The sequence below is a fragment of the Mustela lutreola genome, chromosome 8 (assembly GCF_030435805.1).
Source record: "Mustela lutreola isolate mMusLut2 chromosome 8, mMusLut2.pri, whole genome shotgun sequence".
Classification (NCBI taxonomy): Eukaryota; Metazoa; Chordata; class Mammalia; order Carnivora; family Mustelidae; genus Mustela; species Mustela lutreola.
The window spans coordinates 151,466,969-151,494,612 of record NC_081297.1 but is presented as its reverse complement, the minus strand read 5'-3'; the positions used below and the strand labels follow the sequence as shown (position 1 = coordinate 151,494,612).

Sequence of the window (27,644 nt, the reverse complement as noted above, 5' to 3'; positions counted from 1 at the left end):
CGGGCCTCGGGCCGGGCAGCCCTGCTCCGGGTCCTCGCGCGGTTGCGTAGCAGCTGCGAGGACGCGGAGCGAGGCGGAAGCGGCGAGCGGTGCAGAGGGAACCCCGGCTGGCGGGTGGGGTCCGGGGCGCGATCCGGGCGGAGCGGGGCTGGGGTGGTGGGGCGGGGTCGGGAGAAGGGCGCCCACTGGGGAACGGCTGGCCACCGGTGGAGTCCGGGGTCGTACCTCGTTTCCCGCAGGCGGCGGCCCAGCCTCGGGATCCGCCGTCCTTGGGCCCTGGGCGGGAGAAGGACGGGTCAGTGGGTTCCCGCAGCGGTGGCGGGGGGCGGGGGTGGGGGTGACGAGGGCAGAGACAGCCGTTGAAGATCGTGGAGCCCGGAGTTACAGGTCTGGGTTTGGCTTTGGAACAGGTCACTCTGCTCTGGGGGGTCGTGGAAGGGCAGCCCCTCGCTATGCTCACCAAGCGTGTCGTTTCCCAGGTGAGGGCACCAGGGTAAACCGGGCTCAGTCCCTGCCGGAGCGGTGATACAGCCAGGGTCCTGCTGGTATTTCCCACCCCGATGGGGTGCACCCACGGGCCTAGCTCTTGCTGCAGTAGGGTTAGGTTTAGGGTTAGGGTTAGGGTTAGGGTCGTGTCCTTTCCTCCGAACCCAGCACAAGGTCTGGGAATGGTGCCTGCTCAGTGGGAGCCTGAAGGCATCATTTCTGTGTGCCTCACCGGCTCAGGATCTGTGTATTGCACACTCTTAGTACAGTGCGAAAAGTTGACTTTGGCAGTGAGGAGAGAAGAGCAGAGCTAGAGGTGATGTCGCACCGAGGTGTTGGCATTGGGTGATGTCTTGGACAGACAAGGAACGTAAGGACTGATGTTTGGGTGGGCAAGAATTAAGTATTTGGTTTTTTACATGTCATTTGACCCTGTGTGCCAGAACGTACTAGTCCCAAGTCTGGTGGGCAGCTGCCTGAGTCTGCTGCCAAGGGAAGCAGTCTCAGTGGAGGTACAGGTCTGGCGCCATCCATAGTTAGGAGATACTTGAAACTAGCAGAGACTGAAGTAACCCTAGAAAAGACGGGCTGGAGAACGCCCCCAGTGAGAGAGAAAGAGGCAGCTGCTGATTGCAGCAGGGTGAAAAATGAAGGGGAGGTGGAGGCTTGAGGTAGGTGATCAGGAACACACATTAGATGTTTTTGGCTGTGTAGTCTGTCATTCAGTGATAAGAGCTTCGGCCTACAGAGCACTGTCTCTATCTCACAGTGATTGGATTTGGGGGATTTGGGGGGGGGGGTGATCCAGTTTTACCGGTGAGAAAGGTTGCCCATGTGCAACTTGTGAAGTAGTCTTTCCAGGTGGGACTGGGAGGTGTGGCCCTGACCAGAGAGCTGCAGTACAGACATGACACAGAGTAAACCACCCAAAGAGGATTTGGAGGGGGACAAGAGTCCACCTCCACAGTTGAGCAGGTGGCATCCAGGTTGGTAGTGAATAGAGAAGGGTGGATGTGTGTCCTTGGCCCTTTATCTCATCAGCTTCTCTCTCCCGTCCAGGAAGAAGAACATGTAGATTTGGTTGAGGAAACTTCTCATCTCTTTAACAGTAGTCTCCTCTTGATCTTCCCAGACAACGACAAGTCCCCACACCCACACACCTCCCCGGGGCTGGACAGCCAGGAGCCAATGGCCAGCGACAAGGCCAAACCCTGTGAGCTCAACCAAGACAAATACGATGCTGACGACAACGTGAAGATCATCTGCCTAGGGGACAGCGCTGTGGGCAAGTCCAAGTATGTTGGGAGATGAGGGAAGAAGGCCCAGGCCCACAGCAGGCCGGGCTGGCACAGAGGAGCATGACTTCTACAGGATTGATAAGGGAGTAGTCTTGGCTGGAACCTAGGTGTGTGGCGGGGAACAAGGGGGATCATAGCAGCTGTGTGTGTTGGGGAAGGGGGGGCAAGTCATAAGGACTGAGTAAATAGAGCTCTCTCCAGGAGTCTTGGCAGCGGATATGGGACTGGTCACCCAGGAGACTACTGTAGCAATGCAGGGTGAGGCAGTGAGAGCTGAGGGACCCTGTATGTTCTGTGTGGGCAGAGAGTCTGCAAGTGGGAATGAAGACCGAGGACAGATTGATTAGAGGTGGTGCAGATGCCTTCTTGGAGGAGCTCCCCAAGATGAAGCAGAATGGCAGGAAATGAGGACTGACTGTGTCAGCCTGGAGATTGGCTGACTCTTCACTGACCCCACTGCCCCTGTGCACAGTGTAGGACTCCACAGCTGGAGGGTTGAAGGGGGCTCTGCAGTGCTGGCAGAGCCTCCGTGTCCCTTTCCGCCTTCACCTCGGGAGGGTAGACCAGACGTCTCGAGTCCTGCCTCCTGGGGCTCCACATGTGCTTTGTCTCCAAGTTTCACTGTCGGCTCCAGGGGCTTTGCGGGGTCTGAGGCCATCTTCGTGTGTTCACACACTCTCCGCCCCACCCCGTGTCCACATAGTAGGGTTCCACTGTCGCTTTGACCATCCTCAGCAATGTGTGTGTACAATGAAAATGAGAGTGAGTGCTGTAGTTTGGGGAGATTGCACAGTAAGGAACACCCACTATGTGCCAGCCAAGTGTAGTGTTTCCCAGCAAACAGGGAGCAGAAATGGCAGGAAGATGAAGAGCGGGCGAGGGCTTCGGAGAGCAGAGCTCAGTGTGAGGCCGAAGGTGGCCTGCCTGCTTCCTTAGCACTGCCCAGCTCCAGGTTCAATGCTGGTTTCTTACAAGCCTTGCTTAAGACAACAAAAAGTAGGAGTCCAGGAGGTCAGCAGGACTTCCAAGAGGACGCAACATTGGCCTCTACAGCCACAGCGTCTGGAAGACAATTGGGCCTGCAGGGCAGATGCACCCAGCTTCTCTGAGGGGCTCTCCTTTCTCACGCAGCACGTTCATGCCTCTTGATTCCACTTCTTTGCATCTTTGTTTCTGGCCCCTGAGCCTTTGTGGACTTGATGACCTAGCTCTCTCACTGCCTTCACGCCTGCACATACCTCCTTCCTGAGTCGGCTACTACTGCAAGATGTTCTCCCCTAACAAGCTCGGACCTGGCCAGCTCATAATCTGATTGTCTAGCCTGGGTCCACTTTAAGGGGAGTTAACTCTACAAGTTATGAGTACTACCAGGGTCAGACCGTACTCTGGGTGATCAGGAAGGGCCCATCTCTGTGTGCGCACTTACCACCATATCACTTGGAGACCCTGCCAGTCCTCCAAACATTTTCTTCATGTTTTCTGTACCCTCAGGGCATTGCTGACCAGGCCTGAGAGGAACCCATGCTCCCACTGTAGCTTCTCCTTCTGCAGCTCAAGGAGTCATCTTCCCCTTGGGGACACGGGTGCTTAGGCTATTTTGGGCCTTGCCTTTCTTTAGTGCGTATGTGTTTTTTCCTTTAAGATTATTTATTTATTTATTTATTTGAGAGAAAGAAAGCACAAGCAGGGGAGGGGCAGAGGGAGAAGCAGGCTCCCCGCTGAGCAGAGAGCCCCGTGCAGGACTGGATCCCAGGGTCCTGGGATCATGACCTGAGCTGAAGGCAGATGCAAAACCGACTGAACCCCCCCAGGCGCCCCTTGGGCTTTACCTTTCTTTAGGATTTCTTTGGAGCCAGATGCTCCCTCCGTCTAATAACAAATGTGGCCTTTCCTTATCCACTCTTTAAGAGAGGTTAGCTGCAGACATGGTTTGCCCCTGACTCAACCACTGAAGCTTCTCGCCTCCATTTGTGGGGGGAGAAGTGTAACAAGGTGCTCCTTGCAGTGCTTTCTAAGGGACTAGCCCAAGGTTTGACGCGTGGTAGGTCTTCAGTGGGTCTTAGTTTTATCTTCACATTTGCCACTAGTTTGACCTGATGAAGAAAATGAATAAATAGAAGTCTTTGTTCAAAAACAGAATGGTTAGCTCCAGATAATTGCCTTTTTCGGGGGATAGGATGTCATTCTCCCCCTGAGCACCGTCCACCATTATGCAAAGAGGGCAGGGATGCGCACCCTCTAGGGCCGCGGGGTGTGAGCACAGACTGGAGTCAAATAGGGGAGATTAGTGAGCAGAAACTGCACAGCCTGACCCCTGTCACCTGCCTTGGTCCCCCGAGGCCAGGAGGGAGCGGGCTGGATGCCTGGTGGAAGGGGCCTCCTGAGAGGGGTCTGGCCCCTGTGATACTTCACAAGCTTCTGGGCCAGGAGCGTAGGGACAGTCACTTGTTCACTGCCCGCTGTGATGAGCCAAGTCTTTCAAGCTCTGCTGTCCTCCGCACCGCGAGCACGTGCTGTCTAAGAGCACGTCTAACCTCGGCTCTGTCTCTGGGCCCCTGCGCCTCTGGCGGCCATGATTGCCCTGGGAGGGTTTCCTGCTTCTGTGTAAGACGCTGGTGCATTTTCTTTATAATATGGATGCTGTTTCTGTTCGGTTGTAAACAGAACCTACCATCCTTCTGCAAGGGAAGCTACAGTTTTAAATCTTAGAAATATAAAATCATGGCTATAATGTATTCAATTTATAGACAGATAGAGAGTAGCCCTTAATATGTGGGAGAAAGTGCAGTTGTCACCTCAGGACAGTGGTTAGGGCAGGCCCGTTTGTGAAGGTGACATCTGAGCCAAGGTCTGAAGAAGGCAAGGGAACAAGCCGTGTGTGGGGAGGAGCGTTTCAGCTAGAGGGACTGGCTAGTAGCTGGAGCAGAGGGAGAAGCAGGAAGTCAACCGGAGAGGAGTCGGGGTGGGCCTTGGGATCTGAGGAGGCTTTGAACGGAAAGAAATGGAAAGATATGGGATGGTTTAAGCAGAGGAGTGACCAAGTCTGAATAATTTTTTAACTGGACGACTGACCGAGTTCAGAATAGGTGTTCCTCTCAATCATCAATAGATCAAGCAGGGAAAAAAGTAGTCAGGAGACATTCTGACAGCACATTTATCAAGGCTGATTTTTCATAGAGATTATATTTAAGACTTTCTAAGATGATGACTAATTCTGAGGAGCACCTTCTCACTTACTGGTGCTCGTTGGTCATTGGAAATCCTCCTTTGTGAAATGTCTCTTTAAAGACAGGTGCTCATCTTTGTTGGACTGTTTGTCTTTCTATTATTGACTTGTGGGAATCTCTTGAGACATTCTGAACCTTGTTCCAGTCTGCAGCTTTTTACTCTTACTGGTGTATTTTGATGAACAGAAACACTTAATTTTAATAAATTGAACTGTTAAAAAATTAGTTAAAGAAAATGTTTGAGATATAATATCTAAGATTGCGGCGGGGTACGACATGATGATTTCACATACATGTGTATTGCAGAGTGATCGCCACAGTGAGGTTTGCTGGCACATCCATTGCCTCACAGAGTTATCTTGTTTCGGTGTGTGATAAAAGCCCTGAAGAGTTACTCTCTTAGCAGCTTGCACGTACTTGATGCAGTATTGTTCATTGTGATCACCACACTGGGCACAGAATCACCAGAACTTGCCTGTCTTATAACTACAAGTGTACCCTTTGACCAACACCTCCTATTCCTCTGTGCCATGGAATAGTACTCAGCCCTTTAGAAAGAAGCAAATCTTGCAACAACATGGCTGGGTCTTGAGGGCGTTGTTCTAGTGAAATAAGTCAGAGAAAGGCGAATACTGTATGACCTCACATATATGTGGAATCTTATAAAAAAAAAAACAAAAAAAAGATGCAAGCTCATAGATATAACAGATTGGGGGCTGCCAGAGGTGGTGGGTAGGGGTTGGGGAAGGAGGTCACAAGGCACAAGCTTCCAGTTTAAAATAAATAAGTCGTAGGGATGTGATGTATGACCTGGTGACTATAGTTGGTAACACTGTACTGCAATCTGGAAGCTCTCATCACAAGAAGAAATTCTGTAGCTATGTGTGCTGATGGATGTTAACTAGGATTATCTTGGTTATCATTTCACAGTTTGAAAAAAGTCTTGGGGCGTCTGGGTAGCTCAGTCATTGAGCGTCTGCCTTTGGCTCAGGTCGTGATCCCACGGTCCTGGGTTAAATCCCACATCAGGCTCCCGGCTCAGCTGAAGGCCTGCTTCTCTCTCTCCCACGCCCCCTGCCTGTGCTCCCTCTCTCGCCGTGTCTCTCTCTGTCAAAGAAATAAATAAAATCTTAAGAAAAGGGAAAAGTCTTTAACTCATTTTTTTAATTTATTTTTTATTATTTTCAGCATAACAGTATTCATCATTTTTGCACCACACCCAGTGCTCAACTCATTTTGAGTTAATTTTTGGTGAATGGTATAAGACAGAGATCCAATTTCATTCTTTTATATGTGGATTTCTAGTTTTCTTAGCACCGTTTATTGAAGAGACCATCCTTTTTCCATTGTGTGTTCTTGGTTCCATAGTCAAATATTTGGCCGTATACGTGTAGGCTTATTTCTGGGCTCTCTATTCTGTTCCATTGGTCTATGTATCTGTTCTTATGGGAGAATCATGAAGATTTGATCCTATATTTTCTTCTAAAAGTTTTATAGTTTCAGCTCTTAAGTTTAGGTCTTTGATCCATTTCGTGTTAACTTTTGTATATTGGTATGAGGGAAGGGGCCCACCTTCATTCGTCAGCAGGGGAATATCCAGTTTTCCCAGCATCATTTCTTCCCATTGAATGGTCTTCGGCACCCTTGTCAGAAATTATGTGACCATATATGTGAGGGTTTCTTTCTGAGCTGTGGTCTGTATGGCCATATCTATGCCAATACCATACTGTTTTGATGACTATAGCTTTGAATGAAGTCTTGACCTCAGGGAAATGTGAGTTCCTCAAGTTTGTTATTCTTTCACAAAATAATTTTGGGTACTTAGGATCCCTTGAAGTTCCATACGAATTTTGAGATGTGTTCTTTTATTTCTGCAAAAATGTCATTGGGATTCAGATAGGGATTGCATGGAATCTGTGCATTGCTTTGGGTCGAGTTATCTGCCTCGCAATAACTTTGAGCCTTCAAACCCATGAACAGCGTCTTCCCACTTATTTAAGCCCTGTTCAGTGTCTTAGTTTTACTGTACAAGTGTTACGTCGTCCTGGTTAGATTCCCTTTTCATGTTGTTCATTGCCAGTGCATAGATGTGCAGTTCAGTTTTGTGTGTGGATATCTTGCAACTTTGCTGAATTTATTACCTCTGGTACTTTTTTGTGGATTCTCTCATTTTCTGTGTCTAAAATTATGTTATCTTTGAAGAGAAATAGTTTTACTTCCATCTTTCCAATTTGGATGCCTGCTGTTTGCTTTTCTTGCCCAGGTGCTTACGTTGAAGGCTTCTTGTACCTGACGCACTGAGTTAAGAGTACACAGGTCCCTGATGAATGAGGGACATAAGGTCAGCAGGTAGTCCCCTCAGCATCTGAGCACCCACTTTGGGGAAGTGAAAGCCCTGGGGTTGTTTTGACTGAGGGCACTCTCCATATACCCACACAATGGAAGTCAAGTCCCAGGATCTGTCACATACAAGTCCCAGAAGTGGGAGTGAAATAAGTCGAGGGAAGAGCCGTCCTCCATTCCGGGTCACACTGTTTGCATGCTCAAATCTAAGTAGTTATTTATTTTATTTTTTTAATTTACTTATTTCTTTAAGTAGGCTTCATGCCCAGCCTAGGGCTTGAACTCATGACCCTGAGAGTGAGAGTCACATGCTCTACTGACTGAGCCAACCAGGCACGCCCCCTAAGTGGTTATTTTAAAACATGCCAGGGAAAAGCGACGTGGAAGCTTGGGGTGGGCATCCTAGGCTCAGGTTCTTATCGGAACATCCAGACTCGGTGTGAGCAGGATTGTCCTGCTTGTCAGGCACCTGAGGGCCGGCTGTCATTTTCACAACTGAGTATGAGGTTGATTGTGTCTTTTCATATATGGCCTTTATCCTTTTGAGGAAATTACCTTCTGTTGCTAGTTCATCGAGTGTTTTTGTCATGGGATGGTATGGGTTTTGTCAAATGCTTTTTGTGCATTTATTGAGATAAATATGTAGGGTTTTCCTTTAGGTCTATTAATATAATACACTTGATTAGTTTTCTTAAATTGAACCACCCTTAAATTCCAAGAGAAGTCTCCCTTGGTCATGGTGTATAGGCCTCTTAATATGAATTTCGTTTGCTATTATTGTGTTGAGGATTTTGACATCTATATTTGGAGATACAGTTTTCTTGTAGGGCATTGTCTGCCTTTGGAATCGGGGTAATGTTGGCTTCATGGAAAGAATTAGGAAATGTTCCTTCCGCTTCAATTTTTTGGGCAAGTTTGAGAAGTATTGGCGTTAGTTCATTAAATGCTTGGTAGAACCCTCAAGGGAAGCAACCCAGTCCTGGGCTTTTCTTTATGGGAGGTTATTCGTCGCTCCTTATTGGGTGTTGGTCTGCTCATACTTCCTTCTACATCTTCAACCCGCTTGGTGGCTTGTGTATTCACGGAGATGTATGCGCTTCCTCTAGATCGTCCAGTCTGTCGGCACACCCTTGTTCATGGTACCCTCTTACAATGTGCTTTGTTTCTGCAGAATGGACGTGAGTGTCCCCAGTCTCAGTTCTGATTTTGATCATCTGTGTCTTCTCTCTCTGCCCTCGGCCTGCCCAAGGCTTGTTGATTTGTTGATCTTTTCCGAGAGCTCATTTTTTATCTCACTGATGTTCTCCCTTGCCTTTCTCTCCTCATTTTGTTTATCTCCACTAGAGTCTTCATTACTGCCTCCCTCCAGCAAGCTCGTGTTTAGTTCACTCTTTTCTGTCGAGTACCTTAAGATGTACATATCAGTTGTTGATTTGAGGTATTTCTTCATGTTTAAGGTATTTTCTCATAGCTATAATATTTGCTTTTGGCACATCTTTGGTTTCATCCTTAAGTTCTGGTTTGTTGTGTTTTCATTTTCATCCATCTCAAGGCATCTTCCAATTGTCCTTGTAATTTCGTCTGCAACCCATTGCTTGTTTAATCTTGTGTTGTTTAATTAACATACAGTTGCGAATGTTCTAGTTTTCCTTCTGTTATGTATTTCTGGTGTCACTCCATTTTATTGGAAAAGATACTTGGTATGATCTCAGTCTTTTTTAATTTTATTAAGACTTGCTTTATGGTCTCACCTGTGTTCACTTGAGTAGAGCGTGTCCTCTGCTGCCGTCGGGTGCAGTGTTCTCTGTACTTAGCGTAGGTCCCGCTGGCTGTAGTGTTGTGCACGTCCTTGGCTTCCCTGTTGGTCTGTCTCTGGTTCTGCCCGTTACTGACGGTGGGGCTGGAAATCTTAGCAGGGTCGGTGTTGACTTCCTTTCTTCGGGGTCTCTGTTTCAGGTACATATATGTTTGTAGCTTTTATGTATTCTTGCTAGATTGAAACTTTTATCACTGTGTACTATCATCCTTTCCCTCCTAAGTTGTGACTGAAAGTTTATTTTGTCTGACTAAGCAGAGCTGCTCCAGCTCCTTTTGGACACTGTTGGCATGGATTATCTCGCTCTCTTATTTTCAGGGTTTTTGTGGCGTTGTGTCTGCAGGGAGACCGTCCCAGCAGCTCGTGCGCGGATCAAGTGCTGGGATGTATTTTGCCCGTCTCTCACTTGTAATGGGAGAGTTTTATCCACTGACACTGGAAATAACAAGAATCATCAGTAAAGGAGAGCTTACTTCTGCCATTTAGCTATTTGCTTTTCTGGTTTTCGTCATTACTTCACTGCTGCCTATTTGTTTTCTGATTTTTTGAAGTGCACTATTTTCGTTCTCTTCTTCATGTTTTATGTAATTCTTTAATTGTTTCCTAGTGGTTATCTTAGAGATGACAGCTACAGTCTTAGACTTACAACAGCCTGTTTGCATAACACAGGGTTGTTGGAACAACGCAGTCGCGCCCAGAGAGCTCTGCCCCACACCTCCGTCTTGTCTGGCACAGACTGCATCTTTATACATTAAGTGCGCGGAACATAGATTTATAATTACTGCTTTGTGTGTTTGCTTTTTAAGTCATGCAGGAGAAAGGGGAATTGCAAACCAAAAGTACAAGAGTACTGGCTTTCATTTGTACCTATGTAGCTACCTTTACTGAAGATCTTTATTTTTTCATTCAGCTTCAAATTACCACCTAATATCCTTTCATTTTAACCTAAAAGAGACTCACTTTAGCATTTCTTATAGGGCAGGTCCACTGGTAATGAGCCTTGTCAACTATGTTTATACGGGAATGTCTTAACTTCATTCTTGAAGGATCATTTGCTGGATGTAGAAATCCTGGTTGACAGCTTTTTAAATATGTCATCCCACTACCTTCTGACTTTAGGGGTGTCTGAGGAGAAAGTGGCTGTTTGTCTCACTGAGGATTGTATCTTTAGGTTTCGGCAGTTTGCCTGTGATGTGTCTCAGTGTGGGTCTCTGGCTTTATCCTGCTTGGAGTTTATTGTTTGCTAGGTGTGTGTACTCAAGTCATGATGTGTGCAGACTTCAAGTTTGGGAAGTTGGTTTTGTTGGCTTTTTTTTAAGATTTATTTATTTGAGAGAGAGAGAGCCTGTGTGCATGTGGCGGCGGGGGCGGGGGGGGCAGGGAAATGGGCAGAGCGGGGAGGAGAGAGACAGCCGACTCCGCACTGAGCACCGAGCCTGATGCAGGGCTCCGTCTCAGAACTCTGAGATCATGACCTGAGCTGAAATCAAGAACTGGATGCTCGATTGACTGAGCCATCCAGATACCCCAAGTTTGGGAGATTAGTAGGCATTATTTTTTCAAATCTCGCTCTTCTTTATGATGTATATGCTAGTAAGCTTTATGTTGTCCCACACCTTCCTTTGGCCCTGTTCCTTTTCATTCTTTTTTTTTTTTTTCTCTTGCTTCTCCGACTAGGTAGTTTCGATTGCCTTATTTCAAGTTTGCTGATTCTTTCTTCTGCTCAAGTATGTTGTTGAAAACCCTCTAGTGAGGGTTTGGTTTGGTTTGGTTTCTTCATTATAATTAATGTGCTTTCCAGCAGCTCCAGAAGTGTTGTTGGGTTCCTTTTCATAATTTCTATCTCTTTATTCGTATTCTCATTCTGTTCATATATCATTTCCTGATTTACTTTAATTCTTCATCCCTGAATTCCTTTAGTTCTTTGAGTACATTTAAGATGATTCCGGTGTCTGTGTTTCTTCTGGGATTATTTCTGTCCAGTTCTTCTTTTGTGAGAATAGCCCATATATTCTCATTTCTTTGTTTGCTTTGGCATTTTTTTGAAGAGAATTAGGCATTCTGAGTATTTTAGTATGGTAACTTTAGAAATCAGGTCCTCCCACTTCTCAGGGATTGCTGATTTCTGCTTGTTTGGGACTAGGTTTATCTGTTTATAACTTTTCCAAACTGTTTTTGCAAAGTGTACATTCTTTGTTGTGTGTGGTCACTGATGTTATCTGTGATGTTATCTGTGATCTCTATGATGATGTTCTGTCATCTGTGGTCTGACCACAGTGACCTGACAAGATTCCCTTGTGTTTCTGGCTCCAAAAAAGGAAAGAAAAGCAAAGGTATTCCTGGCCCTTGAAATCTCCAGCAGATGCCAGCCAAGGAACCCTGCAGAGCCTGAGAGAGCCAAGACCTAACTGTGCAAAATATGCCATCAGAATTTTTGAGGGCAACGCTAGCCTGACCCTGGGAGCGCAGATCATGAGGTCAGTGCGGCGGGCCTGAGGAGTGGCTGAGGGCCGCTGTTTGGCCTGTGTTGCTCTTTAGCTGGGCTCAGCACTCTTCTTTTACGTAGTGCCCTCCTGCGTGCTGTGTGTCCAGGCAGGTTCCAGAGTTCAGAATTGGTTGATTCTGATCCATTCTTCCAGTTTACTGGATAGATCAGTTGGGGGCTGACCCCCTGTACTTTGCTCCACCATTGCATTAAACAGCCTAAAGATTTGTTTTTTCCCAGACAGATATTCAGCTGCTTGGACACCACTAATTGATGAAATAGTTCTCAACCCCACCAAATCACAGTGATGCCTTTGTTCTAAATGCAGGGACTACACATGTGGCTGAATCTGTTTTGAGGGCTTCCTTGTTGTCTGTCTTCATCTGCTCCAGTGTACGCTCCGTGAACTCAGGGATCTCCATCTGGTTTGCCCGGTGTCATGGCACCCGCATAGTGTCTGGCCAGTGGTAAGCACTCAGTAAATTTGTTTTAACTAGTTTGTGCTAAAAGTATTTGTCTGTTCGATGTTATCATTTTTATGATATTAAACCCAATACTGAGGTGAATATTTTCACACCTACCATCTTGGGTACACTTTGGCCTGGGGGGGAAATGGCCTAGTTTTAGGGTTAGTGTAAACTTTAGGATACCCAAATGGCTCTCAAAACAGTTCTGTTACATTTACACTGCTGCCAGCACAGTGTAATGTGCTGTCGCTCTACAAAATCCCCAACATTCTGTATCCTGTGACTTTCTGAATTTTGCCAGTCTGTATTAAAAATGATCAAATCACTAAATTTAAACATTGAGCATCTTTTCGTAGATCTGTTACCTGTTCATCTGTTCATATTCTTAGTACACAGGTGGTTTGTGTGTTCTCGGAACAGCCATTTATATTTTCTTTATATTCTTGTCACTTGTTGGCATTGCATGTATCTTCTCCCTGTCTCTGTGGGTTTTGTTTGCTTTTTTTTTTTTCCTTAACTTTTCATTTTGAAATAATATAGATTCACAGATGTTGCAAAGACAGAGTCTAGAGAGAGCTTGTGCACCCTTCCCCCAACTGCCCCAGTGATCATATCTTGGGTAGCTATAGAACAGCATCAAAATCAGGACATTGCCATTGGTTCAGTACATGCATAATTCTGTGTCATTCTATCACATGTGCAGATTTCTGTGACCGTCATTGGAATCAAGATACCAAAATTCAGTCATGCTATCCATTTTAGTCACACCCACCCCACCTCACTTCCCACCATCACAAACCCCTGTAACCACCAATCTTTTCTCCATCTCTATAATCCTGTTCCTCTGGCAACATTGTATAAGTACAATTATGCAACCTGTGACCTTCTCCACTCCACAGAGCAGTGCCCTTAAGACCCATCCAGGTTGTTGCACTATCAATACTTTGTTCCTTTTTGTTGCTGAGTAACATTCCATAGTGTAGATGGCCACAGTATGGTCTTCTAGACTGTTCCAGTCACCTGTTAAGTAGCATTTCAGTTGATTCTGGGTCTTGGCTATTACACATGAAACTGCTGTGAACATGTGTGTGGGTTTTTGCATGGACATGAGTTTTAATTTTGTGGGTTGACCATACAGTGAGTATATGTTTCATTTGTTAAGAAACTCAATCCAGGGGCACCTGGATGGCTCAGTCGTTAAGCATCTGCCTTCGGCTCAGGTCATGATCCCAGGGTCCTGGGATCAACCCCTGCATCAGGCTCCTTGCTCTACGGAAGGCCTGCTTCTCCCTTTCCCACTCCCTCTGCTTGTCTTCCCTCTCTCCTTCCTGTCTCTCTCTGTCAAATAAAGAAATAAAATATTTTAAAAAAGAAAAAAAGAAACTGATTTGTTTTCTAGAATGTCTGTTTCCCAGTAGCAGTATATGAAAGATGTGATTTTCCTGCACCTTTGCCAAAGTTTGGTGTTGTTGCTATTTTTTATCCTAGCCACTGTGACAGGCGTGGCCTTGGTTTCTATTTCCCTGGTGCTTGGTGGCATGGAATGGAACACCTTCTTCTGGGCTTATTGGTCATGTGTACTTTCCTCTGTGGTTAAACGTCTCTTCATGTCTTCTGCGTATTTTCTTATTGGTTTTTTTTTTTTCTTTTTTTTAGCTATAGAGTTTTGGTAATTCTTTATTTTCCCAGAAACCGGTCTTTGTTGAATCTGCTATTTGCAGACATGTCCTTTTTATCTAGGGCTTGTCTTCCCGCTGTCTTATTACAGGCTTTCTCATAAAGCAGAAGGTTTCACTTCTCATGAAGTCTGTTCGCCACTTGTTTGTTTTATGGGTCATGCTTTTGGTGTTACCAAAGTCATGGACTTTGATCTTCACCAAGCCCTGACTCCAAAGGATCTTTTTCCTAGGTTTTCTTCTAAAAGTTTTACATTTTTACATTTTATACTTAAGTCTGTGATCAGTTTTGAACTACCTTTTGTTTAAGGTATGAGGGTTTAGGGTAAAGGTTTGTTTTTTCCTTATAGATACTCAGTTGGCATCACTTGTTGAAGAGGCTGTTGTTCCTCCATTGAATTGCTTTTGCACCTTTGCTAAAAATCAGTTGGCTCTACTTCTGTGAGGCTATTTCTGGATTCTTTCTTTTGTTCCATTCATCTATGTGTCTGTCCCTCCACCAGCACCACACAGTCTTGACTAAGGGAGCCATAATAAGTCCTAAGATTGGTGAGAATGATTCTTCCCACTTGATTCTTTTTCAAGTTTGTTTTAGCTTTTTTAAAGCTGTGTTGCCTGTCTACATAAATTTTTCATAATCTTGACAATACCTGTATAACCTCTTGCTGGAATTTTAGTGGACATTGCATTAAACCTGTATATCACTTTTGGGAGAATCGACATCATGTTTATATTGAGTTTTCCAGTCTATTAACATGGTATGTCTCCCCATTTATTCAGATCTTCTTTAATATTTTTCACCAGTATTTTACACTTTTCACTGTACTAGTTCTCCTCTGTTCCTCTTTCTTTCTTTGTATGTTTTATCATGAACGGGCGTTATATTTTTCAGATGTATTTTCCCCATCGATTGACATGACCCTGTGACTTTTCTTCGTTAGCCAGTTACTGCGGGAGAAGACATTGATTAACTTTCAAGTACTGACCTAGCCTTGCACCCCTGAAATAAATCATATTTGGTCATGGTGTACATCTTCTTGTTATGCATTCCCAAGTTCTATTTGCTAATATTTTGTTAATACTGTGTGTCTATATTCATGAAAGATATTGGTCTATAGAGTTGTTTTTCTGTACTATCTTTTGATATCGGGATAAACTGACTTCATAAAACAAATCGCCTCCTCTTCTCTGGTAGAGGTTGTACAAAATTGATATTAATTCTTACAGTGTTTGGTAGAAATCTACCCTAAAACCATCTGGGCTTAGAGATTTATAGTTCTAGGACTATTCAAATGATCTGTTTATTATTAGGTTAGTTTTGCTTATTTGTGCTTTTATGAATTGGCCCATTGTTTAAACTTTTTGTATCTTCGTTTATTTCAAGCACATTGTAGTTGTTCATTTTTTTTTAAGATTTATTTATTTATTAGAGAGCATGTGTGCTCACAGTGGGGGAGGGGGGCGCAGAGAGAGCAAGAGAGAAACTCCAAGCAGATTTGCGCTGAGCACAGAGCCCAGTGCGGGGCTTGATGTCACGACCCGAGATCACAACCCGAGCCAAAACCAAGAGTCGGCCGCTTAACCAACTGTGCCACCCAGGTGCCCCGTACTTGTTTGCTTATGACAGATGCTTTTAAAACTTCTATTGAGGACACCTAGGGGGCTCGGTGAAACGACTGCCTTCAGCTCAGGTCATGATCCCAGAGTCCTGGGATCAAGTCCCATATCAGGCTCCAAGCTCCACAGGGAGTCTGCTTCTCCCTTTGACCTCTCCCTGTCATGCTTTCTCTCTCTCTCTCTCTCAAATGAATAAATAAAATCTTTACCAAAAAAAAAAAAAAAAAAAAAAAAAAAAAACCTTCTATTGATTGTCTTTTTTCATTCATTTTAAGTTCTTCCTGATTGTAAACAGTAAATGATTTTTGGTTGACACTTGGACATTTTGTGAGGGGCGTTCATTCTGATTCCATGTTCCAGGCTTGGAGAATGGGGTGATGCCACTAACTGGACACTTCAGGGGCAGGGACAGGGTTAGTGGGTTAAAGAAACTCACTTTTAGTTTTATTGAGTTTATGGTCTCCAGTGTAGGTACATGGCAAAGCTCCAAAGACAGGTCTCTGTTTCTTCGGCTCCTAGTAGTGGTGAGTTTTTGTTGGTCATTACAAGTGTGCGTCCTGTCTGTCTGTGTCTGCCCTGGAAGGTGGAGTCCCTGTCCTCAGGCAAAGCAGCTGTGGGTGCTGGATGGGTGTTATAGCTAAAGGGGGCCAGGGCCTTAAGGGGAGCCAGGAAGAGGGTAGGTGGGCCACAGGTGGCCCTACGTTGTCAGCCTGGATGGGGTGAGGCCTTGGGGCATGGAGGAGGGGGCTTGGAGCATGTACCTGACCACCTTGCACACTGTCCTTACAGACTCATGGAGAGGTTTCTCATGGATGGATTGTATCCTTCAAGGTTTCTGGAGCCCTTGTCCCAGTGACCCTTCCCCCTCCTGCCCCCTCAACCTTCCCAGGGAGTTTGTGCCCGTGATGTCTGAAGCTGATCCTCTGTCTGCAACATTCGTTCAGTTTAAAATATGAAGAACTCCAGAAAGAAAAGGAGAGGGCCAGTTTCATCTTCCAGTGCCTCCACCCCAAGCACCTTCCTTGCCTGCCTTTTGTTCATCTCTGTTCCTTAACCTGAATGCAGTCAGCCACAGCAGCTGTCCACGTACGCCCTGACCCTGTACAAGCACACAGCCACAGTGGATGGCAAGACAGTCCTTGTGGGTAAGCAGCACCAGGCCGGGCCATGGACTCTCGAGGGAGAGGAGAGGGGAGGGGAGAGAAGTCCATGGGAGAGAGGCAGGAAGGAAGTGAGACCCCCAGCAGAGAGCAGGGGAGGTAGGGAGGAGCCTGGGATCCTGGAGCCCAGGGAACAGGGGAGGAGGTGCACAAGGCCTCGGTCCAGCTCTCTGACCTGGTATTCTAATCAACCAGTGGAAAGAAATAACACTTGTGGTCTGAGTATTACCTTCCACAAAAGGTTTTGACTTTCTGTGACGTCACCGCCTCCTGCTTGGCTAGGCCACACATCCTGCCTGGCTGTGTCTACCATCGGTGGCCAGCACACATGGGAAGTCAGCGTAGTTCGACCTTGAAGGGCTCTGCATCTTGGGGTGGGAGAACAGGGAAACCTGCCTTCTCCCTTTCAGGGCTTCCTGTGTGCATGCTCCTTCGTCCTGGCCTGGCCATGTGTTTCCCTCTTACTCACTGCCTTGCACACACACGTACACAGACCTTCCGTGACACCCGCAGGTGCATTGTCTCCTGATGACGCACACGTGCGAGCTCTGCGGCCTTTGTTCCTCCCACGTGTTGTGTCCCTGCACACACAGATCTGCACAGAGATGCCCAGCATGTCCGGGTCTCTCTGCCCTCCAGCCGCACCAGACAGAGTTGTCTTCCTGTTGCAGACTTTTGGGACACGGCAGGCCAGGAGCGGTTCCAGAGTATGCACGCCTCCTACTACCACAAGGCCCACGCCTGCATCATGGTATGAGACCTGTCGGGCAGTGGACAAAGGCTCTGTGAAGCTTGCAGGGTGACCCAGCAGTGCTGAGCCCACCTCACTAAGGCTGGGTACTGGAAGAGAGGGGATGAGGGCAGCCTGGGGAGGTTCCAGAGTGAGAACATGCCCGGGTGAGCTTCTCTTCAAGTGAGGCTGGATGAGGGACCTCCATCCAGGGGTGGAGCACCTCCAGGGCCTCTGCATCGGGCTTGGCATCTAAGAGGCAAGGAAGGTCCTTCCCTGGTGGGGAAGGACTGTTCCAACAGGCTTCCAAGGTCCCCTCGGCCCCATCACCTGGTCCTACTCCCAAATGAGCCCCTCTCCTCTCTGCAGTCTAAAACCCAGTCTTTGGGGGCTCCCCATAGCCGCAGGGTAAAAACTGCCATTCGAGGACCTGAGGGAGAGCTAAAGCAGCGCAGGAGAGCTGTGCCAGCCTGTGTGCGTAGGGCCCCTGCACAGGGCCCTGGCTCCATTCTCCAGCTCCCTCATCCCTTAACACAAAATCTCTTGACATTTTCCAAATTGTGATATTAGTACCTGTAAGAGGACAGAACGAGAAGGTGACTGGGTACAGCACGTGGGGGCAGTGCAGGCCAGCAGTCCCACCTGGAGGCTCACACGGTCAACGCTTCTGACCCTGGAGAAGCAGGAGGGGGGAGCCCAGCCTTGTCTCCCGCTTCTGCACTGGTGTTTGGAGATCTGAGCTTACCTCCACTCTCTCTCTGGGAGGAAATACACCCCCCCCCCGCCCCCCGCCTTGGACACCTCTCCATCGGCTGCATTTGGACCCTCTTCTGACACCTGGGGCTGTCTGTCTGGCCAGCATTCCTTCATGCCTTTCAGTGCAGCTGTCTGCTGCATGGGGCCTGGCAGGTAGAAAATGCTCACCTTGCGGTGACCACGTGGGATCCGATAGTCCCAGCGGGAGCTCCACTCGGAGACTGGACCGGGCTGCTCCTGGGCCCCATCAACTGTTCCTCAGCTCTCAAAACAAGGTCAGACCTGGACAAAAGGTGACTGATGGTGATCGTGGGAGGCAGGCTGGTGTGAAGCAGATTCCGGAAAACTCATTACAAGTGTGATTTATAAGAAGTCTTTATTAGGGATTCAAGACAATGTGGTCATTTGTTGATATGGGGCCTGGGTATACTGTGGAAGGGCCTCCCAGGCGGACCTCCTGCTGACTCAGCTGCGACAGCTGCTGCCCCAAGCCCCCTGCCATGCAGAGCAGCCCCTGTGCTGGGTGAGGCGCATTTACTCCCATGAAGGGAGAGCAGCCATTCCAGCAAGTCCCCGGACTGTTCTGGATCCACTGCTGTGCTGGGACCGTGTGGGCCTGAAAGCAGGAGCTCTGGCCAGGGGTTTGAGGGCCCCATCCCTGCAGCACTCGTTCCAAGCACGTCAGGAACCCTGGCCTCCCCTGGCCTTAAAGCGAGTCTGCCCGTGCTTGTGCATGTTGCTATTTTAAAATAGGTAAAAACTATCCACTGTAAAATGCTAATAAAATTACAAGCTATACAATAATAAAAGATAGTCGTTCCGACTCCCGCCAATGCAGTGAGAGGGACCACTGTGCTGTGCACCCCACGCCCCTGCAGTGGGTGGTGGCAGAACGGCTCCAGCGTCCCAGTCCACCGCAACACGCAGACCCGGAGCCTTGAGGCTGAGCAGCTCCTTCCCTTCAAGCATCCGATTCGCCTCCAGGCTGTGGGTGTGAGCCAGCGGCCGCAGGCAGAGGTGGAAAGGTGGTCCTGATGTGCAAATCCGGCCAGCGAAAACCTGCCACCTCCCACGTGCGGACCACCATCCGGAAGGCCCGGGCCACCCTCCACAGCATCAGGCACGTGATCTGCAAGAACAGGGACCAGCCCGTGGGCACGCGGCTGCTGCTTGCGGAATCAGCACCATCCTGAGCGCCTCTCCCCGACTTCAAAAGTAACTAAGATGTCAACCACCTCCAAATAACAAGAATAGATAAAAATTACTTTTAAAAGGTTTAAGATACAAAATGAACAAGAGATTAAACAAAAGTTTCAAAATTAAAAGTACATCGATAGTGGGTGCCTGGGTGGCTCAGTTATCTGACCGTTGATTTCAGCTTAAGTCATGATCTCAGGGTCATGGGATCAAGCCCCGTGTCAGGCTTGTCCTCAGCAAGGAGTCTGCCTGAATTTCTCTTTCCCTCTCCCCTTCCCCCTGCTTGCACTGTCTCACTCACTCTCAAAAAAATAAAATCCTTATTTTTAAAAAAAAGTAAATAAATAAAAATAATAATCTTTTAAAAGTACACTGATGGTAACTATGGAAAATCTTGGAGGGATTTAAAGTTATTACAAAGGAATTTTTTTAAAAGATTCATTTAGTTATTTTAGAAAGAGCATGTGCAGGCAGTGGAGAGAGGAAGGGCAGAGGAAGAGGAAGCGAATCTCAAGCGGACCCCCCGCAAAGCATGGAGCCCAACATGGGGCTCATTCTCACGAGCCAAAGACCATAACCTGAGCCAAAACCAAGAGTCGGACACCCAACCAACTGAGCCACCCAGGTACCCTGCATAAGGAATCTCAAGACAAAGTTTAAGTAATACCAGTCATAGACTAAGAAAAAAAAAAAAAAAGAAGAAGATTTAGGGTTTGCAACAGACTATATTGATTAGTACAACGATACATCCTAGTTATATTAGATACACCGACGGCAAGATGACAAAAAAGGAGTGAACGTTTTAAAGGCACCTTTTCGATTGGGAGGTTCTGGGGGCTTCCCTGGGAAAGGCGGGCCCAGGGCCGCTCAGCGGCTTGTGTGTGTCAGGTGTGGTGGTGTGCAGACACTGATGGCCCTCAGCTCTTTTTCGTCCTCTGTTCACTGCAGGTGTTCGACGTGCAGAGGAAAGTAACCTACAAGAACCTGAGCACTTGGTACACAGAGCTTCGGGAGTTCAGGCCAGAGATCCCATGCATCGTGGTGGCCAATAAAATTGATGGTGGGGCCATCCCTGCATCTGGGTGTCCATGCTCCATGGGGGACCCACCACCACACATTTCCTCCTCCATTCCTGGGGTGGTGAACCTTCAGTGATCTGTCCTTCCCCCAATACAGCCCTTGTTTGCTGTCCATCAGTCTCTATCCAGTAAAGACCCCAACTGAGCCAGTCTGTCCTTTTCCAAGACGTAGATCCCTGTTAAATGAACTTTTTCTAGGACATGTCCCCTGATTGCCCCTCCCTGTCCCACTTTCTGGCATGGCCTCTGGCAACCTCTCCCTTTCCCCTAACGGACAGGCCAATGTCCTACCTTCTCTTTACAGCAGACGTAAAGATGACCCAAAAGAGCTTCAATTTTGCCAGGAAGTTCTCTCTTCCCCTGTACTTTGTCTCCGCTGCTGATGGTACCAATGTCGTGAAGGTAACGGTGGGCTGCAGAGGTTAGGGAAGGCCAAGTACTTAAGGGACCGGGGAAGCTGCGAAGAGAAGGGATGGTGGAGAGGACAGGCGCTGCTGCAGGGGCCGTGAGTGGGCGATCCAGAGGGAGTGATGATAGGAATGGGTCATGGTTGGTTCTGACAGCAGGGAAGATGACAGGCCTGGGCTCGGCAGAAAAAGTACATTGATCGGGAAGTGAATCGAGGGGTGAACTTGCTGACTTTAGGGGTGGAGTGTTGTGTGGACGTATGACGGGGACAGGGCATTGGGACCCACTGCCATGTCTTCCTTCCCGCCGCTGCCACCTACCCCCAGCTCTTCAATGACGCGATTCGATTAGCTGTGTCTTACAAACACAACTCCCAGGACTTCATGGACGAGGTTTTGCAGGAGCTTGAGGTAGGTCAGGGGGAAGTGTTAGACGGGATCAAGCTTCTCTGCAGAGGGTTGCAGAACGAAATTCAGTAGAGCGGCTCCTGCCGGCCCTTCGGGCAATGCACGCTCATCATGCACGCGCCCCGGGAAGAGTCAGACCCCCCCGGGGAAGACATAGGGCCAGGCCTCACCTGCAGCCTTGTCCACAGAACTTTGATTTGGAGCAGAAGGAGGAGGACGTGCCAGACCAAGCGCAGCGTGGCAACACTCAGAGCCCCTCCCCTTCCTGAGTCAAAGACGAAAGCCTCGCTCCTCGTGGACTTTGGTGGGGTGTCCTTCTGAATACCCTCCCGTCAGCACCCCTGCAGCTAGGAATTGAAAAATTCTCGCCGGCCGGCCCCTCCACCTCCTGCGAGCCCACCCGTTCCATTTATTTGCCTCCCCCCCCTACCGTGGCCCATGACCCCTGACCCTTCCACGGGTGTCCTCTCCCCTGTCCTCAGGGACTGGGGCGGGGGCTGTACCAGCCAGCACCCTTGGCTGGTGCGAGACAGGCAGAGTAGACCCTGAAGCAGAATTAGAGATCAGTACCCTCAGCCTCCCCAGCTTGTGCAGTGGCTGGGAAGAGCTTCAGGAAACAGGCTTTGTGTGTGTCTCCAATAAAAGGAAATGGAGGTGTTTTCTCCCCCAGAATTGACCTTGGGGCCTACTCATTGCCTTTCCTCCAAAGGAATGATTTCTAATTCCTGGCGGCCACGGTTCCCAGCCCTACAGGTTCAGGAGGCCTCCGTCCTTTTTTCTCTTTCGTCTCCCAACCAGCTTTTTTTCAGAAATGGTTTTGAGCGGACATCTGTTCCTGTCACAGGACAGGTTTGCCTTTAAAGCCCAGGGAAACAGGTGACGAGTCCTGTAACCCTTAGCGATACTGGGAAGCGCGCCCGTGTGGGTTCAGAGGACTTCCCTTTACGCCCCTGAAGCAGATGATGCTTTCCCGCCTTTTTTTAAGGACTTGTGAGTACTGCCCCATGGGTGGGGAGAGGGGCACCCTGCTGCCTCCCCCACTTCTCTCCAGGACTCACGGGTCAGTCGTGTGTTTGTATGATTGCCTCGCCCGTCATCATCCTCATTTCCAGTGTTTCATTTGTATAGTAAAGTTCGAATTAACATAAACATCGCATGTATGTGCATGCCTGTAGGTCTGGATTTCACTGAACAAAAAGCCCCAGGAGAGCCACGATCATCAGCTAGACGAATGAGGGCCCCTGCCTCCACCTGCCGTGTGGGGAGCCCGGTCAGCTCTGCCCTCACGGAGACCACTGCAGTGGGTTTGGGTTTTGGTTTTTAAGATTTTCTCAGAGAGAGAGCATAAATGGGGGAGAGGGAGGAGCAGGCCCCCCTCTGAGCAAGATCAGGGCATGGATGCTGAGATCATGACCTGAGCCAAAGGCAGACACCACCAACTGAGCCACCCAGGTGCCCTGGACTTTAGAGTCTGAAAAAGAACAAGTATTTGGGAAGAAGAAGAAATAAGAACAAAGTTTATCTGCCTTTAAATTGCTAATACAATTTCAACTGAAAATATTTACTTGACCCAGGATTTTGAGGAATGTGCTATCCTGGTGAGGTGGGCTTTTAAAAACCACCAAAAAAATGGGCACCTGGGTGGCTCAGTGGGTTAAAGCCTCTGCCTTCGGCTCCAGTCCTGGTCCCAGGGTCCTGGGATCGAGCCCCACATCGGGCTCTCTGCTCGGCAGGGAGCCTGCTTCCTCCTCTCTCTCTCTCTGCCTGCCTCTCTGCCTACTTGTGATCTCTGTCTGTCAAATAAATAAATAAGATCTTTATAAAAAGTACCAAAAAAAAAAAAAAAAGCACTTTGGTGTTGTAAATGACCAATAAGTATTATTTTGACATAATGCCTTTATCAAGATTTCCTTCAAATACCATTTCCCATCAGTATTAGTTTTACATAACCATTTTGCATCAGGTTCCCTCTGAGAGGGGAGCAGGAGAGGGCAGGAGGCCAGAACGCAGCAAGGGTGCGGTCTCCCCGCCCCCAGGAAGCTCTGGAGGGCAAACTGCCCCACGGAATTGGTCCCACTTGGGATCAGGGGGTCTTTGCGTGGTAGTCAGCCACATGTGGGAGGAGGAGGAGGGGGAGGTGATGGCGCCTAGCCTCCATGGCCAAGGGGCTTCCGCCCCCTGGCAACTTAGCAAGGGCAGCTCTCCGGGAACAAGGGCTGGTGGAACCCTCAATTCTCACAGCAGCCAGGGGAGGACTGCCTAGGCAGGGCGCCAGGAGCGGCTGTGGCCACCCACCCTCTCATGCTCAGATCACCTGCTCCTGGGAGTTCGCTCCATCCTAAGACAGGGAACGCCACGCCTGGGTCTTTTTTTAAGTATTTTATTGAGGTGAGACTTACATAACATAAAATTAACCATTTTAAAGTAAACGACGCAGTCCCATTTAGTACAGTTACAGTGCTATTCAACTCTCACCTCTCTCTAGTTCTAGATTATTTCCGTCACTCAGAAGTAAAACCCCTTGCTCATCAAGCAGCTTCTTACCCAGTACCCTCTCCCTTCAGGTCCTGGCAGACTCTCATTGGCTTTCTGTCTCGGTTTGTACGTCCTGGATATTTCACATCAGTGGGACCCTACACTGTGACCTGTGTGTCTGGCTTCTTTCACTTGGCACCATGCTTCCAAGATTCATCCACATTTTAAATAGTTCATTCCTTTTTAGGACTGAACACGTCCCATTTTATATACATCCCACAGTTGGCTTACCCATTCGCTCGTTGGTGGACATTTGGGCTGTTTCCACCCTTCAACTGCATGAATGTTGCCGCTACCACCAGGCTTGAGTACGGGCTCACAGCGGAGACCTCAGTGTTCTGATCTGGCTGTCCGAGTCTGCTCGGGCCGCCATCACCAATCACCACTGACTGACATTTATTTCTCTCAGTTCTGGAGCCTGGGAGCTCCTAGATCAGGGTGCCAGCAGGGTTGGTTCCATTCTGAAGCCACTTTTCTTGGCTTCTCGGCAGCTGCCATCTCACTGAGTGCGCACATGGCAGAGATCGCTTTCTCTTCCCCTCCTCAAACAACCACACATCCTTTGACACAAAGGTTGGGCCCCAGCCCTAGGACCTCATTTAACATGAATTACTCCTCTCAATGCTTGGACTCCAAATACAGTCACATTGAAGGTTAGGACTTCAACATATGAGTTCTGGAGGGCCATAATTCAGGCCATGGTACAGTGTATATCTAGGAGTGGTCCTACAGGGTCATACGCTAATTACATTTAACCACAATTAAACTTTTGAGGAACTTCCTGTCTTTTCCAAAGTGGAACCATTTACAGTCCTACAAACAATGCACAAAGGTTCCAATTTACCCACTCCCCAGCTAGCCCATGTTGTTTTCTACTTTAAAGACAAATCGAACCCATTTCTAGTGGCTGTGAAATGGTACCTCATTGTGGTTTTGATTTGCATTGCCCTAATGCCATGATGTTGAGCCTCTCTTCATATGCTTGTTAGCCATTTGTAAATTTTCTTTGGAAAAATACCTGTTCAAGTACTTTGCCTATTTTTAAATTGGATTATCTTTTTTGTTGTTGAGTTATAAGAGTTTTTTATATTTTCTGGACCTAAATGCTCATCAGATTTATGATTTACAGCTATTTTCTCCCATTCTATAGCTTGCCTTTAAACTTTGTGAATAATATCTTTGATGCACAAAAGTCTTTTAATTTCTAAGAACTCCAGTTTGTCCTTTTTTTCATTTGTTGCTCATGTTCTTGGTGTCATTTCTAGAATCCATTGCCAAATCCAAGGTCATGAAGACTTAACCTTTATGTTCTTTTCTAAGAGTTTTATGGCTCCAGCTCTTACATTTAGGTCATTGATCCATTCTGAGTTATTTTTTGTCCATGGCATGAGGCAAAAGTACACACCTGTGCTTGTGGACATCCAGTTGTCCTGGCAGCATTTGTTGCAAAGACTGTTTCTCTCTGAATGGTTTTGCCACCTTGGTCCCAGTTGTATGAGTTTATTTCTGGACTCTCAATTCTATTCTGTGGTCTAGATGTGTAACTTCACAGTGCAGTTTTGAAAGTCCTTCAACTTTGTTCTTTTTAAAGATCATTTTGACATCTTAACAATATTAAGTCTTCCAATCCACGAACCTGGGATGTCTCTCCCTTTGTTGGAGTCTCTAATTTGTTCCAACAGTGTTTGTAGTTTTCACGTACAAATCTTTCACCTCCTGGTCAAGTTTATTTCCCGGTATTCTGCGGATGCTATTTCCTTTTTTTATTGCTCATCGCTGCTTATAGAAACACAGCTCACTTTTGTGTGTTGATGTTGTACCCTGAAACTGCTGAATTCTTTTAACTCTAGTTTTCTGTGGATTCTTGTGCACTTTCTATAAATAGAATCATACATGCCTACAGAAAAAGTTTTCATTTATTCCTTTACAATTTGGAAGCTTTTTGTTTCCTTTTCTTGCCTAATTGCTCTAACTGGAGCTCCCAGTACTGTGTTGAATAAAAGTGGAAAAAGCAGGCGCCTTTGCCTTGATCCTATCTTAGGGGGAAGGTTTTCAGTTCTTTACTGTTGAGTACGGTTTAGCTGTGGGATTTTTCATGCCTTTATCAGGTATCATTTCATCTACATCATATAATTTGAGAGGTATCTACTTGTTTATAGTATTTTCTTATGTTTCTTTTTCTTTCTGTATAATTAGTAGTACTGTTACTTCTAATTTTTTATTTTAACTATTTTCACCTTTTTTCTTTGTCATTATAGCTAAAAGTTTGTCATTTTTGTTGATCTATTTAAAGAACCAGCTTGTGGTATAATTATTCCCTCTCTATTGCTTTTCTGCTCTCTATTTCACTTATCTCTGATGCTTATTCTTTCCTTTCGTCGGCCCTTCTTTTTCCACTTCCATAAAGTGTAAAGGTAGGTTATTCATTTGAAATCTTTCTTCTTTTTTAACATAGACATTTATCACTATAAACTTCCCTCTGCATATTGCCTTTGCTGCATGCCATAAATTTTTGCATGTTGTGTTTTCATTTTCATTTGTCTCTAAGTATTTTCTATATACCCTTGTGATTTCTTCTGTGATCCATTAAGCTTGTTTAAGAGCATTTCTTTAATTTCCACATAATTGTCACTTTTCCAGTTTTTCTTTTGTTGTTGATGTTTGCTTCACCCATTGTGGTTGGAAAAGATACTTTGTATGATTTCAGTCTTTTTAAAGTTATTGAGAATTGTTCATGGCCTAAAACATAGTATGTCCTATGGAATGTTCCATATGGGTTTGAGAAGAATGTGTATTCTGCTCTTGGGGAGAGTGTGCTGTGTATGTCTGTTATAGGTCATTGATTAACAGTGTTGTTAAAAGTCCTGGATGTCTTCGTGGACTTTCTGTCTAGGTGTTCCATACACTGTTGACAACGGAGTGCTGATGGCTCTGAATAGTACTGTAGCACTGCTTCAGTATGTTAATGTCTGCCTCAAATATTTGGGGGCTCTGTTGTTTGGTGCACATGGGCATATGTGTTTTTAGAGTATGTCTGTCTGTGTTTTACCCTTCATCTTCTGATCGTCTTCTGGATGAATTGCCCCTTCTTTGCCTCTTCCAGCCACCTGGACTTCTGGTCCCTCTTGTCTGATACGGGGACGGCCACACCACGTCTCTGCGGGCTACTGTCTGGATGGAGGAGCTTTTCCACCCTCTCCCTGTAGCCCTCTCTGTGTCACTGGGTCTCCAGCTCCTGTAGACAGGATGCAGCTGGATCTTGTCTCAAACCATTCTGCCAAGCTCTGCCTTGAACTGGAGACATCCGCTCATTTACATGAGAAGTAACTGACTCCCTTCAGTCGTTTCCTCTGTGTTTTCTGTATGTCTTCATCTTCTCTGCACTGACTCCAGACCTATTTCCCACCTTGGAAACATTTGGACGAATCAAAATGTGCTGCTGTCGTTTCTGCAGAGATTTTCAGCCGCAGAACAGTGACCAGCCAGCGGCCCATTGCAAGAGTTACCACGTCCTCGGCTATTTACCAAATGGACCGTGACGACAAAATAAGGCCACCCAGGACTTGCACGTCCTTGATGAGGACATCAGCAGCAGCAAGTGATTCAAACAAACCAAATGCAAGTTTGTTTTTACACTTTTCATGTTTACTTTTGGTCTTTGCTTCATAAAGCCACTGATAATTGAGGCATCTTTCAGGAATGGGATTTCTTTTTTTTTTTTTTAAGATTTTATTTATTTATTTGACACAGAGAGAGAGGTCACAAGTAGGCAGAGAGGCAGGCAGAGAGAGAGAAGGGGAAGCAGGCTCCCTGCTGAACAGAGAGCCCGATGCAGGGCTCGATCCCAGGACTCTGAGATCATGACCTGAGCCAAAAGCAGAGGCTTTAACCCACTGAGCCACCCAGGCGCCCTCAAGTATGGGATTTCTAAAAAATTTTTTAAATTTTTTATTTATT

At 47.0% G+C, this 27,644-nt stretch overlaps 1 protein-coding gene across 17 annotated transcripts; it reads left to right on the top strand.

Moving 5' to 3' along the window:
* On the top strand, window positions 1-27,360 carry RABL2B (RAB, member of RAS oncogene family like 2B). 17 transcript variants are annotated; one of them, XM_059187439.1, is made up of 12 exons: window positions 11-114; window positions 1,546-1,781; window positions 11,489-11,647; window positions 11,984-12,122; window positions 15,882-15,939; window positions 16,205-16,234; window positions 16,481-16,560; window positions 17,247-17,326; window positions 20,207-20,318; window positions 20,642-20,739; window positions 21,072-21,155; window positions 21,341-22,301. In XM_059187439.1, exons 6-12 carry the CDS (start codon window positions 16,209-16,211, stop codon window positions 21,419-21,421), a joined length of 561 nt encoding a protein of 186 aa, XP_059043422.1. In that variant the 5' UTR covers window positions 11-114; window positions 1,546-1,781; window positions 11,489-11,647; window positions 11,984-12,122; window positions 15,882-15,939; window positions 16,205-16,208; the 3' UTR covers window positions 21,422-22,301. The 17 variants fall into 17 exon arrangements, with proteins under 17 accessions (XP_059043413.1, XP_059043427.1, XP_059043422.1 ...); XM_059187437.1 differs by lacking the exon at window positions 15,882-15,939; XM_059187443.1 differs by lacking the exon at window positions 17,247-17,326.
* Window positions 27,361-27,644: the final 284 nt, after the last annotated feature.

What these genes read in the sequence shown, in the direction of transcription:
- RABL2B (XM_059187428.1), top strand. Translation starts at nt 453, where the DNA reads ATGCTCACCAAGCGTGTCGTTTCCCAG. An exon ending in CCAAGCGTGTCGTTTCCCAG is followed by an intron (nt 480 to 1,545) that starts GTGAGGGCACCA and finishes TCTCCCGTCCAG; the next exon opens with GAAGAAGAACATGTAGATTT. An exon ending in AGGTTTTGCAGGAGCTTGAG is followed by an intron (nt 21,156 to 21,340) that starts GTAGGTCAGGGG and finishes CCTTGTCCACAG; the next exon opens with AACTTTGATTTGGAGCAGAA.